At 56.7% G+C, this 14,196-nt stretch overlaps 1 protein-coding gene across 1 annotated transcript in view; it reads right to left on the bottom strand.

Moving 5' to 3' along the window:
- Positions 1-148: 148 nt before the first annotated feature.
- TTBK1 (tau tubulin kinase 1) overlaps positions 149-14,196 on the bottom strand; it is a 35,435-nt gene continuing 21,387 nt past the window's right edge. The window contains exons 13-14 of the mRNA XM_065912460.1: positions 1,230-2,791; positions 149-536 (exon numbers count right to left, since the gene is read on the bottom strand). Of these exons, the coding sequence (XP_065768532.1) occupies positions 149-536; positions 1,230-2,791 (1,950 nt within the window). The remainder of the gene's footprint in view (positions 537-1,229; positions 2,792-14,196) is intronic.

Here is a 14,196-nt window from a genome sequence, read left to right as displayed (position 1 = left end):
CGCGTCCTCGCGGGTGCAGGCGGGAAGCTGGGTGCACGGGTGGCGCGCGTCAGGCGCCTAAGGCTGTGCTGGGAGCTGTTTCAGTGTGGCCGGCTGCGGGTGGGGGGCCGGGGTGAGGGTGGGGGGCCTCAGAGAGCCGCGCGCATCATTATCTGGCCCCCGCCCGGCTCTCCGCGACCCCCGCCCGGCCTTTGGTTGCTGCGCGCTGAGTCTGGACTTTCCCTCTGGGTCCTTTCTTGGAGCCCCCCAAAGGGGAGGGGGTGCCTTCAGGCTGCGCCCGGGCCTGCGGGGCGCCCCGGGGTGGGGCGGGCCCGGGCCGGGCCTGGTGCGAAGGGGAGGGGCTCTCTTTTCGGGACAAGGACCGGCTCCGCGGGGACGCGCTGGGATGGTGCGCGGAGGCGGGGAGGCCGGGACTGCGCGGGGCTGGGGGCCTTGTGCCGGCTGGGGCTCGCCCGGGGCCCGGGCCTCGGCCGGAGGGCTGTTTGGGACGGAGGTCAGCAGCAATGGCCGTCCCTGGGGGCTTCTGCAGCTGGAGCCTGCGGAAGATGCGAGGGGAGGGCAAAGAAACAAAAGGAGATACAGTTTCAGAATCTCCCTGGGCACTGAGCACGAATCGTGCCATCCTCAGAGGTGGATGAGCCTGAGGATGAGAACTTGGCACAGACGATCAAACCGAGGCAAACAAACTGAGGCGTGGTGCCCCGTCCTGGAGGACGGGGCCTCTAAGGGCCACCCTCCCCCCTCCCCCCCACCGCCCGGGCCGCTACCAAAAGAGCTGGCTGCATGCTTTCTCTGATATCTCTGTTTCATCTTTACATTCTACTGCATTATATACTCATGCTTATATTAATATATTAATTATTAATTATTATATTATATATATTAATATATAATAATTAATATATTAATATATCCCAACTATTCTAGCCGTTATCTTTGAGCTTCAAATGCCCCGTGACACACCAGAGACTGAATGTGGACCCCACTATCCCCCATCAGCCTTTCCCAAGCCTGCCTCCTTGACATCCCTCCAGACACTCCCTTGAGCCCAGTGCCAGGGCTGGGACCCGGGTCAGAGGAGAGATTGGGTTGGGGAGGTGTGGCTAGATTATCAGTATCCCTTGCCTCCAGGGAAGCCTCCCCTGGAGGAAGCCTTCTGTGGTCACCCTCTGCCATGCGCCCCCCCCCCCCCCCCCCCGCCCCGCACCGGAATGGCAGCGGTTTCTCACCTGCTGGTGATGGCTGTGTCAGATGCTGGGGCCGCACCTTGGGGTCTGTCAGGGGGCTGCTGGGCTGTGGCAGGCGTGGGCATGCGGACGCTAATGGGGCGGGGGATCCGGCTCCGGGTGGCAGCTCCCTGCCCGGCTTTCCTGGGCACCGCAGGCTCGGAGGCAGGCGTGTCCTCCTCGGAGCCTGTGCCTGAGAGAGTCTCAGAGGCGCGGCGTTGCTCCTCGCTGGAGGAAGATGAGGCCCCAGAGGCCAGGCGCAGTAGCAGGCGGCCCTGCCTCTTTTCCATCACCAGCCGCGCCAGGTCTTGCTGTGGTCGGGCCCTCTTGCCCCATCGCTCTTTGGCCGACAGCGAGCCAGAGGGCTCCGAGCCCGTGTCCTCCTCGGACAGCAGGACAGGGATTCGGCTCCTGGGGCGAGGGCCTGGCACAGCGTGGCGACTAGGAGAGATGGTGGCCAGTTTCTCAGGGCCTGGCTCCAGCAGGGACACGGGGGCGGGCCCATCAGCCAGGGCTGGGCCGTTGGGCAGTGAGTCTGTGGTCACCTCCAAGGGGCCACTCCCCGGGGGTGCTGACACGACACAGCTCTCCAGCCCTGACAGGGCAATGCCATTCTCCAGGTGTGCAGCGGCCCCTTCCTCCGCCACCCTCCCATCAGAGGGCACCTCCAGGCCCAGCTCGCCCCCAGAGCTGAGCTCCTCAGACCGGGAGGCTTGTCCACCGGAAGACATGACATTGAGGTGAGTTTTCTCCGCAATGTGCACAAAGGTCCTCTCGACTTTGGTGAAGGGTGAGGAGGTGACTGCCACTCCCCCTGCCCCGATGGCCACCGCTCCCGTCCCCTGCCCTGCCACAGGCCCAGGGGGCTTGGGCTCGGACTTGAGGACAGAGGACAGGGTGCCTGGCTCCGACACATCCAGCTGGCTGCCAGTGGGCTGGGGCCGCTCCTGCTGAGGGGTGAGGGCGGCCAGAGTGCCCAGGTCAGGGTCAGGGGCCAGGTCGGCAGTGACGGGCGACTTCTTCATGTCACCAGGGGAGACGAGCACCAGCGTTTTGGAGCCCTCCTCAGGCTCCAGGTCCCCGTCAGCCATCGAGGCCCGGCCCCTGGACTCTTTCTGATCATCGGCCAGCAGTGTGGAAGGCGCACCCTCCTGGCTCCGGTCTGTGCTCCTCTCGCTGCCCTCACTGCTGGAGCCACTGTGTGGTCCCAGAACCTCCCCCAGGGCCACTGCCTCCTCCTCCTCCTCTTCCTCCTCCTCCTCATCTTCCTCTTCCTCCTCCTCATCCTCTTCTTCTTCTTCCTCCTCCTCTTCCTCCTCTTCTTCCTCTTCCTCCTCCTCCTCCTCCTCTTCCTCCTTCCCATTTGTTTGAGGCTGAACAGGAGCCAGTGGGACCTGGGGGGGTGTGAGTAGCATGTGCGAGAAGCCCACCCTCCGGACCCTGTTGAGCAGTCGAGCCCGTTCACGGTAATCGGAGAGATCCTTCTTGAAGTCCTGGTAGGGCAGGCTCAGGGGCACAGCTCGTGGGAGACCATTCACCTCAAACGGGGGTGCCACGGAGAATACCTGCAAGGGGCACACACAGGGACCCACTGAGGTCACCGCCCTGCTCCTGGGCCTGACTGCACCCCTAGTCTTGGAGGCCCGCCACAGTGTGCGTTCCACTAGAGCAGGCACAGAGGCTTGTTTCGATCATTGTTCCATCCTGGGAGCCTAGGCTGGTCCCTGGGACCTAGTAACTGCTCAATAAATCTCTGATGACTGTTTCCATGCTCCAGGTCCCCTGGAAGTCCCAGGCCTTTATCCCAGTGGCTCTTCCATCTCCCAGTCTCCCCTTAACCCCCATTCCTCTCCTGTATCCCACATGTACCCTGAAACCCAGAGCCAACTATAATTCAGTCAATAGAAGAAAATGACAACTGCAAGCCATCATAGCCACCATATAGATCAGCCCTTCCTTTTGCAGGTGAGGAAACCAGGTCCAGAGAGGAGCAGCAAGTGTCTGGGTTGCCCTCACTGCCTCCTCATAGAGTACAGTTCCTCAATAGCCAGGGAGTTGGCCGCGGGGCCACCAGAACCTGTCAGGGCACAGTTTGGACCGTCCTCCACCCCGTGAAGTACAGGCTGGGTCCCTGGAGCTCCAGCCCCCTTCCCACCTGCCTGTCAGCCAGGAATTTTCCAGTCCTCTGTAGGTGCATTTTGAGTCCACACTTCTCCAGAAAGTCACAGCCAGCCTATGAAAGACAGTTCTTTTTCACTTGATTACTTTTGTCCCTTGGAAGTTTTGGGCAGAGTCCTTGGCCATGCGATGGCATTTCCTTGGTTTTTAGACTCTTGCCACATCTCCCTTCAGCCTTCTTCCTTCCAGGCTCAAAAGACCTGAGCATCTTACCAGGGCCTCTGCTGCTATGTCTTCTCTAGCTCCACCCTTGTCAATCTCACATCCCTGGGCACCCACACAGCACCAGGCCGCATCAGGGCTGACATGGCTTTGTTCCTGGGGGGATGGTACGGACGGTGTCCAGCACTTTGTTGGCCTTTTGAACACACAGGGCTTCTGTTTTCTGAAACACAGCCCTTGCAGACCCGAAGCCCTGGAAGGGCTCCAGCACCTTCAGGGGTCATCCAGACTCAGGGATTCCTGCCAGGCATCCCTCTTGAACATCTGTGTCTGCTGTCCTATCCCCATGGGCACAACCCTGTCCTGCCTGGTGGTTCCCCAGCCACAAGCCTGATTGATTTTTTTTCCATTCTGCATTGCCCGTCCGTTTTTCCTACAGCTGCCCAAGTGTAGGCAATCTTCCTGAAACTTAAACCGGATCTCATTTCCCCCTCTTTCAAACCTGCAGAAACCTATGGTGGGCCCCACAGTCCTCAGGAGATAGTCCCAATCCTTGGCTTGGCATAGGTGCATTCTCACTCCTCCCCACTCCTCCCTACCTTACCCCACCCCATCCCAGCCCATGATCTGGCTCCTACCTCCTGCTCCAACCTCACTTTGCTCCCCTGCTTACATTCCAGCAGTTCTGAAAATACAGTTTTCTCATACTTCTGATCCTTCCCTAGGCAGCTTCCTCTGCCCAGGGGTCCCTCTCTCTCTACTGACATGACAAATTTTTATTCTTCTTCCAGCACCCAGCTCAAACAGCTCATTTTCCCAAAAGCTTCTTGTCCACCCAACAAGCAGACTTCACCACTCTCCTTGTTTTCCCACATCCTTCCTTCACAGAACCTTCCACCCTCTATTTCACAGGCATGCCTTTACATGGTTCTCTCTCCTGGTAAATGGTGAGCCCCTTAAGGGTTTTTCATTCATTCATGCATACGTAAAGTCCTTGAATGTCTATTGTCTTGGCCACTGTGTTAGAGGCTGTAAATTTGTGGATCAACAAGACAGACCTGATCCTTGTTTTCATAGAGTGTGCAGTCTCTAGGTTAGGAAGTGAGATGGGGATAATGCATACTCCACAAAGGCTGTGACCAGAAACGAGGTCATATAAGCAGTGGGTCTGGCTTATAGCAGTGGATTGATAAATGTTAGCTCCCTCCCATCCCCATCCCACTCCCGCCTCCTACCCCCTGCTCTGGCTTACCCTGGTTTGAAGATCATCACCTCCCTCCTCAATCCCAGAAACTCCGGGATGCCATACCTATGGAGGCAGGGAAAGAAGAGGCTCTCCAGCTGAGGTCTCTGTGCACTCGGCCCATAGGCAGGTGGAGGAGAAGGAATCCACAAGGCCAAGATTTGCTCAAGGCTGTGACTTCTCCCCTCCTTAACTGTCATAACCTTCCTCATGCAAGACAAGATAGTGTCAGACACCAGACAGGACCCTAGCACACGGAACCCACCCACCAAGTACCAGATACATCCTACTCAGCAGGGGTATCCTTCAACCCCACCAAACCACTCTTCCTCAGCAGAATCCCAGCCTATTTTCCTGCCCATCTCTGACATTTTGGGCGTCCCTGTTAGAATGATCTTTGCCCCTGCCATCTGGCCAATTCTTGGATCTCTCTGGAAAAGCCCCATTCAAAGGATGGATCCTCTGCTCACAGTGCCCACGTTAGATGCTCATAGGTGGAATCCTCTCCCCTTCCGTCTCAAAGCCCTCCCCTTCCATTACTTGGGAGGAATGAGGTATCTGCACTGGAAATCAGGCATCACTGATAATATCAGACTGGGAAACTGAGGCCTGGAGAGAGGCTTCAATAGGCCTGAGTCACAAAGGCACACTAGTCAGGCTAGCCCAGAACTCAGAATTCTTCCCACTGCTTCACTGGCCTCTCACCCTCCCAAGTGGTGAAACTCAGGACCCTCTGCCCTTCAGCAGAGCTGTGAACCTCAGTGAAGACACAGATTTACCCTAAGGGTTACCCGGCCTGGGCATGCTTGGTTTTCTGTTTCAAAGCCCCTTCCCATCTGGCTCCAATTTGGGGAGCACCAGGGCTGGAAGCACCCCTCCTCCTCCTCCTCAGAGAGCAGGAAGTCCTCACTCACCCTTTCTGGCCTCTCCTGGATGCCTAAATCCAGTGAGTAGTCACCTGTTCACACAGGTGATCCTGTGCCTGTTCAATCAGCCAGCGATCCCTGGACAGCCCCTGTGCGCTTGGCCCTCCAGGCCTGAGGACACCACGGGAGGGGGACAGCAGTGACACTCCCCTGTTCTACCTCAGAGGGGAGAGGCAGTGCTGGGTGTCAGCGAGGGGAAGCCAGTGTCCAGGGCAGCTCACACCTTCCTGGTCCCTTCTCAGGGCAGGGACACTGTATGACTTCAATTTGCTTACTGTGGTTCTCCAGCCTGCTTGGCACAGCGTTACTTGGGGATGCTTTTTAAAAATACAGAACCCCAAGTCCTACTCCACAGATTCTGTTAGGTCAGAGATAAAGCCCAGAAATCTGTTTCAAAGCTCCCTGGTGACTTGGATGGAGTTGGGCCAAAGGCAGATGCGGTGAGGGTGTGGGAGGAGGGGAGGCAGGCCTTTGGAGCAGAGACGCTCAGGGAGAATGGAAGCCTCAGCCCTCCCCTGAGGGCGCTGAGTCCCAAGCAGAGGCATGTGGCCTTCTCAGCTTCAGAGCTCAGCCCAAGTCCGGTTTACAGTCAGCCGGAAAAGTGAACAAAGGCAGATGGACCAGACTCCAAACTGACCCGGCCGCCAGCAAAACCAGGCTCTCCTCAGCCTTGACGCCCTGTTATTGACACTGGAGACAGGTTATTCCCCACAGCCCCCATCCGCACATAGCACCCATTGAGCAACGCTCTGACCTGGACCCAGGCCAAGCCCAGGCTCATCAGTCCACAGTCCCAAGGTCAAAGAAGGCGGGCTGCCCGGGGACAAGAGGACTATGAGTTCTGATACCCCCACCTCACCCTCACTGCCTGGTGGAGAGGGCTTTGTGCCTCTCACAGCAGTGCCCCCCACCCCCAGAGCAGCTGCCCAGCACATACCTCCCCGCCCCCGCCACGGGAACCCCCACTCCCCTTGCCATAAGTGCCTAGACTGACAGAGATGAGAGGTCAGCAGGGTACCTCCTCTGCTGGACTCTGCTTTTCCCGGAGTCTTTGCCCATCTATCTGTGTCTCTACACTCCTACCACATCTGCCAGGCCAAGAGCCCTCCCTCTGCTCTTTACCCCCCATCCAGGGGTGCCACCCACACCAGGCACCCTGGCCCGTGGCAGTCATCTCAGTGAAAGGGGTAAGATGACCTGGGAAGACCGTAGGTCTCTACAGATCCTCATACACTTGACCCCAGATCTCAGTGCCTGCCCCGGCTGCCCCAGGGCAAGGATCTCTCAATGCTCTGGGGATCAAAAAACACAGCTGTAGCTTGCCCTTTCTGGCCCCCACACTTGCTTTAGGCCCAAGGGGAAAGGTATTAGTATCTTCCTCTTTGGGCGCTATGGCTGCAGGCCTGTGGGGGTGGGGTGGGGGACAGTGAGAGGGTGAGGCCCCCTCTCCTTTGACCCCCTCCCTCTGCAATCTCTGCAGTCTCTGCGACCCTCTTCTTTGGTCCCACCCTCTCCTTGACCTAGTTCTCCCTCAACAGGCATTCTAGCCCTGAGTTCCCTGGGTTCTGCACAATCCAGTCTCTCACGGATTCCCCTCAACAGACCATTCTCCCCCAGGCCAGGGCTCCTTCAGATCCCCCATCAGGGCAGGGGACAGGGAGCAGGGGAAGCCTCCCCCGTGGTCTCCTCACAGGGTTCTCTGCTATTGTGGCTTCCCACCCCCACCACACTCTTGGCGTAATTGTCTGATCCCCCGAGAACTGATTACCACCTTCTGGTTCCCCATCCCCCCTCCAGCAAGCTGGCCATTTCCAGTCAGGCCAAAGACCAGAGTCCACCCCCAAAGCCCTCCTCCGGATGAAAGGAGACAGCCAGCCAGCCGCAGCAGTAAGTGTTGCTCAAGTCCAACTAGGTTGAAACTTCCTAGGGTCCCCTCCCTCTTCCTTCTTTGGCCTTTCTTCGCTGCTGGCTAAGGTAGGAGTGGGGCTGGATCCACTGATCTGAAATTTGCCACCCCCAATCCACCACCCCATCTCTGAGTCAGCAAAAGACTAGCCCCTGGCCTCTGCGCAGTGCTGCGACCCAAGAAGTGGTGGGTTAGAAAGGAGGAGGAGGAGGAAAGAAAGCAGGCAAGGCGCAGGTTCCTGGAAGGCGTCTTTAATCAGAATTTGGTAGTACACAAGCTCTCCGGATTGTCTGCATTAACATACAGGGACTTTAAAAGGCACAAGATCCCTTGCACAGCGACGCCTGACGGCGGGGCGCCCCCCACCCCCGCCCTGCGTGACCGTGTGCGCGGGGGTGCAGAGTCCGTGTCCTCCGCCCTCCCCCCCCAACCCCGGCGGCGCCGCTCGTGCGTGTCGGTTTCAAGTGTTGGATTTGTACAGTACTCGCAGTCTAGGGGCAGGGGCTCAGTGCATGCTCTTCTACCTGGGCCCTGGGGGGGCCCCCCTGACGCTGCTCTGTACACTGAGGACACACCCCGGAGAGAGAGAAAGAAAAAAAAAAAAAAGCGTCCCATCTTCGCGTGTGTGTGGTTTTGAAGTTTTTCGTGCATGCTTATGGCTGGCCAGGGTTGGGAAATAGTGCAAGCTTATAATACAGTATTATTGCAGTACAAAATGGGGGGGCGGGGAGTTATGATGGGATGGGGAGGCCCAGGAATAAACAGGCTGGGATTCGGGACCTCCAGGAGGATCCTCTCGCCAACCCCCTTCCCATCCCTGTCTCCCAACGCTGGGAGGGGGCTCCTCGGGCCCCTGGAGGGAAAAGGCTGCGTTGGGCCCGCAGGCCGAGCTTCCCGCATCCCACCAGACAAACCTCCCAGCGGGGCAGGGGCCAGCCCTCCACTCGTTCAATACTGACAGCCACAAGGGCGGGGAACCCCACTCCTCTCCCACCGAAGCCCCTCCAAGTGGCTGGGGGTGGGGGTGGGAAGGAGTCGACGGAGCAAGTGCAAAGGAAGCAGATGTTGGTCCCTGAGTTTTATTTGCGGGGATGGGGAAAGAGAAGAGTTGGAAGTGGGGGCATGTTTGGGGACCCCCAGGGCCCTCTGTGGTGTAAGTTGGGTGGGGCAGGAGACACGGAGGCTGGGGTTGGGGCCAAAAGGGGGGTGTTGGGTGGCTCAAAGCTTGGCTCCCCCTCAACTCTGGGCTCTTTGGCATCCAACTGCAAGGCCAATTTATTTGGGGCAGGGAGGGGAGGGGGCAGCCCTGTAGGCGGTGAGGTAACAGGAATCCGGTGTGGGCGACCCAGGCTCTTGAAACCCGGGAATTGGCCAGCTCCCCCTCCCCGCCATAGTCAGCACCCTGCCCTGGAGCACGGAGGGGCGAGGCTTCACACCCGCCCCGACCGGCCCCGGGCCGGGACCCGGCGGCCCAGAGCCGGCGGAGGGGAGCCAACTCAACCTTAGCGCGGGGCGGGGTGGGAGGCGGTGGGCGGCTGGGGGATGAGAACCCGGGGAGGATTTTAGCAGCAGGCAGCTCGGCGGGGGCGGGGAGCAGAGGCTGACGCCCGGGGGCGCCCGGGAGGGTTACTCTGGCGACGTGAGCGGCGTGGCTCCAGCTGGGGGGCTCGGAGGCCGGGCGGTCGCCTGGTCACGCCGCGTAGCAGCTAGTTAAAAAGACTGGAACGTACATTCGTGGTGCAACGGCCGCGGGAGCGGGGACAGAAGGGAATGTAGGGGATGGGGGTCCCGATACAGTGATAAACCTGCCAGAGGGGCCCGGAAACACGATCCTCGTGCTCTCCTGGGCCGGGCCGCTAGTTTGCTGTCCGGAGAGTGCATGAAGTGTGCGCGCAGCTACGGGGGTGTGTGTGTGTAGCAGAGAGAGAGAGAGCCTGTTAATCGTGGCAAGGTGAACCCCAGACCCCGCACCCCCACAGCCTGTGCGGGTAAAAGGGAGGGTAGGTGGTGGGACGCACGGCGGAACCAAGTGGAAGCGGAGGTCTCGGAAGGTTTCCATAGTCCTTTGGGCTTCATTGCCCCTCCTCCCCACGGCTTCTCAACTCTTCACTTGGGGGCTGGGGTCGCCGTTCAAGCCCAGGGGCTCCCTAAACTGGGAAGCCCACTGGGTGGTGTGGGAAACCGTTGGGGATGTTTGAGGGTTGTGGTCCTCAGTCTAGGAGCCTCTCCCTTAGGGAGAAGGATGCTTTAAAATTTTCAGAGGCTGACCCCACCAGTCCTGGGGGCACCTCTGTCCCTAATAGGAATAATGCAAACTTTGGGGACGTGCCCCCCAACTTAAGGAGAGTGATCTGCCACGCTCCTTGTTACCAATGACTGCCCATGGGGGTGGGCTGATTCCTGCCCTATGGGGTGGAATCCAGTAGAGTTTGGGGGTGGGGTGGGGTGGTGTTCAGGCTTTTATTAGAGGTCTATGCTTCCATCCTCAGGTGCCAAATCAACCCGAGGACAGCAGGGGATATGGCGTTCTCTGTGCTTCCACAGCCAGTGACCCCCAGAGCCTCCCTAAGCATGGTCCTCTCCTCTGATCACCCAATATAGACACACTGCCACAGCTCCTCTGCTCACCCAGTGGCCCAGGCATCCCAACCACTGCCTGGGCAGACAGCACCACCCCTCCCCAGAAAAGGAGACCTAAACAGGGCAGAGGAGAAATAGCAAAGGAGGGTCCTGGGACTCCCCACAAAGAGGAACACAGCTTTTCCTAGGATTGAAGGGGCCTGCCCCTCCTGGCTGGGGGAGCAAGGGTTAATGTACCAGCATGGCTCAGAGATTCCACCATTCCTCCTTATGCTGGACAGGGCCATTCCTTTTTTCCCCACAACTGGAATTGCAAAGGAGATGGCTGGGATTGGGATGCTAGAGGTTGTGGTGAGTGTTGACTGGTTATTGCTGTGACCCAAGCTGCCTTAAGTGGGTGGGGGTGTCTATTCATTACTGAGAATTTACTAGTGCATGTTTCACTGACCTAGGATCCTGTCCTACAGAGAAAATACTGGTCCTTTGAGGAGGACCCCACTTAACATGAACAAACCCACTGGCCCACACACACACTTAGGCATACACACCATGAGCTCACTGACATGTACACATAGCACACACCACACATCCCCACTGACCGTGAGCTGCCTGTTCTTAAGAAGCCCGCCCACGTGAGTGCTTACAGCCTTGGACAGATGGGGGTAGGGGGATCCTCAGGTGCTCAGGGAGTTTGCTCAGAGAGGTTGCAAACTGAGTTCAGGGTCTCTGCTCTTAAACCAGTTTTGTTTAGTTCACACAGTGATTTTTCTTTAAAAAGTTGTTTTTTTAAAAATTAGAAGCCAATATTTAAAAAGAGTGAGATTTCACATTAAAGGTGGAAGATCCTGGCAACAGTTGGTTGAGCTGAGGATGGTGGGGGTCCCTTCGTTTACCACAGTCCCCACAAGTGACCTCTCCCTGACACTGCTTGGCTCCTGTTGACATGAGTTGAATTGGTGACACTCATCTCAAATCTCCATCGTCAGTGGTATGAGTGTCAGTATCTGCCCTGCCTGTGAGCCTGACCCCAGGCATCCCACCGATACCACTGAGGACAGGGTTTTGAGCACCTGCTTTCTCACTGGAATGCTCACTCCACCCACCTAATCCCCAGAGCTGCTATGGGTATGCTTGGGGCCATGTGGGACTGAGCAGTTGGGGGTCTCTGGAGTGACCACCCAACCACCCCCAACTCCATCCCATGTCCAGGTGGGATGGAGAAGGAAGGAGAGTCTGATTCATAAGTAACTTCCTTCTTCCTCAGTAGAGCAAGGAGGGGCCAACCAGTAAGGACAGTAAATAATAAACAGACCGATACACAGACTGAAACGCTTTAAAACTCCTATCAAACAAGTCCTCAGTTATTCGGCATTGGTGGTGGGGGCGGGGGGTGGGTTAATATGCTTTTGTAAATTAGATATTCTGATTAATCCATTTAATGCAGATAATACTGGGATCTACTTCCTAGGCCATTATGAGGATTAAATGAGTTATTTTTGTAAAGTGCTTAGATCACTGCCTGGCACATGATAAGCTCTGTGTGCCAGTGACTGTTAAATAAAATAAATTAATAATTGGAAGCCACCACTACATGCAGGGTGTGACTTTAAAGTACAAAAATAGCATCTTCCAATACAATAAAGAGTGCTGCTCCTTTTCAAAGCTGGCCTTGGGGAGGCTATGTGTTTTCCCCAGGCAGGGTATCTTTTCTTGAAACACTCTGGCATCTTCCTTGGGAAACCCTTAAGAAAAAAGAGCTTGACAACACTTCAGGCTCACAACTTCCCTACCCAGCCCAGGACCTAGAGACAGGCAACTGGACTCCAAACCACACAGGGGTCTGCTGAGCTCCACATGAACTTGCTCCAACACACGTGGCTTCAAATAACCTTAAATGTTCCAAAAGTCATAGCTACCCTCAAAAGGTAATAATATCAAGACCACTTCCTATTAACTCAGAGCTTTATGGCTTATAAGACAGTTTCTCCTCCACTACGGAGGGCATATAAAAAGATGTCCCGCAAAGGACAAAATGTTTTGAGTCATGATCTTTAAAGGACACACTCTTTCCCACAATAATCAGTTCTGGGGGGGGGGGGGGAGGTGCATTTGAAAATTCAGCTACTTTGGGAATGCTAAACAGGATTCCCCACCTCCAAAACCTTTGGAAACACTGAAGAAGTGAAAGTGAAAGTTGCTCAGTTGACCCCATGGACTGTACAGTCCATGGAATTCTCCAGGCCAGAACACTGGAGTGGGTAGCCTTTCCCTTCGCCAGGGGATCTTCCCAATGCCGGGATCGAACCCAGGTCTCCTGCATTGCAGACCGATTCTTTACCAGCTGAGCCACCAGGGAAGCTATAATACATGTCTGATGCTAAATCGAGGCTGAAGCTAGTGCCGTCATCTTTGATAGGTCACAAGGCACTTTGGGATCTTAGAGTACCGCAGGGTTCTGGTCACGGTGTGGGAGCTGTGCTCAGGGTCAGGTAGTAGAACCCTCTGGAAGGAAATGCCGGATAACAGAGGGCTTGGTTTCATCTAATCCCAGATAGCGGGGGCCCTGCCCCCACTGCTGCTGATTGTGGGGTGGCTGGTGGACAGACTCCCCTTTATTTCAGCCCCTGCCGCCGGAGAGGGTAGAAAGAGGGCCAGAGGAGAGCGGGGAGGGAGGCAGGCAGTGCCAGAAGGCGGGGAGTAGGGCTACTGGCCATCCCACCCCCTAACTTTGTGCTTTGATTTTTCTCTCTTTTCCTGAAGGGTCTACCCTGACCCCTCCTCTGCCTTCTGCCATCACAGGGCACAGAGCCACCCAAAACAGCCCAGAGAGCAACAGAGTCTTGGACCTGGGGAGGTTCAAAAATGAGCAGTCAGGATGGAGGTGGGTCCCAGTTTGGCTTTCATTTCCAAATGGGGAGGGTGCTCTTGGCCCAGCTATCCTTAAGCTATCCTTTTGGAGAAAGGAGGGAGGTGGGTATGGGCTTAGCCCACATGGATGAACCACCTATGAGAACAGTTTAACTCAGGGCACTGTTCACTGACTGTGGCACCCCTAGGTTGAGGCAGGGGCCCTGAGGCCTCTGCTTGAACCAGAGACAGGAGATGAAGGGAGATGAGTTGGGAGGGAAGCAGACGTCAAGTGAAGAAGGAGGGAGAAAGAGGAGTCAGGATGATAGTAGGTACATAGGAAACTACCAAGGATTACACAAACATCTTTCTGATTCCCTAAGAGACACACACACTCACACTCATACACACCCACCCACACAGAACTGCAGCACTGGGCAACTTCAGTGGGTGCCATTCACATCAGGGTCTGTGTAACTGGCACCCCCTAAAATTGTGCAGTGCACAGCCTGAGCATCTATCCATGGCAACCCTGCCACATGCGCACATTCTCATACATAACCACACTCATACTCATAAGCGTACCAGCACACAAGCACACACACAGAGGCAACCTTACTGCAATAAACATTCTGCGGACCTTCAGGCCTCCTCCTCACCCTCCCTTCCTGTACTGGTACTGCCCTTCCTGGAGCCATCTTCACCACTGCCCCATTCCCCAGGGAAACAGAGGTGCTGGACGACATGAGCAGGAATGAAGACAGAGGGCCTTGGGGTCCCTGCAGTGACAGGTTGGGTGCTGAGAAACAGGCAGAAAGAGCAGTCTGGCATCCTGATCCCCCTCCTGTCTCCCGATCCCCCTCTCATCAGCCTACCAGGTGTTCTGTCTTCACCAGCACCCCTGGGGACCGAAAAGCTTGGCTGAGCACCCACTGGAAGGAGGCACCCTCTAAGAGGGGCAGTGGTGGGACTGCTGCTGTCTGGAATTTGTCCTGAGCTCACAGGTCTCACTCACCTCATCCTTAACAACCACCCTCTCTGCCGCTGCTACTAGGTAGGGTGCATCACCCTGAGGCCCCAGCTCGCTTTGAGGGGCAGACCCCAAACCCCTCCCTGTGCGTCCCTCCC

The sequence above is a fragment of the Muntiacus reevesi genome, chromosome 20 (assembly GCF_963930625.1).
Source record: "Muntiacus reevesi chromosome 20, mMunRee1.1, whole genome shotgun sequence".
In the NCBI taxonomy this organism is placed as follows: Eukaryota; Metazoa; Chordata; class Mammalia; order Artiodactyla; family Cervidae; genus Muntiacus; species Muntiacus reevesi.
The sequence above is the reverse complement of the archived record's forward strand: the minus strand, read 5'-3'. Positions and strand labels throughout refer to the sequence as shown.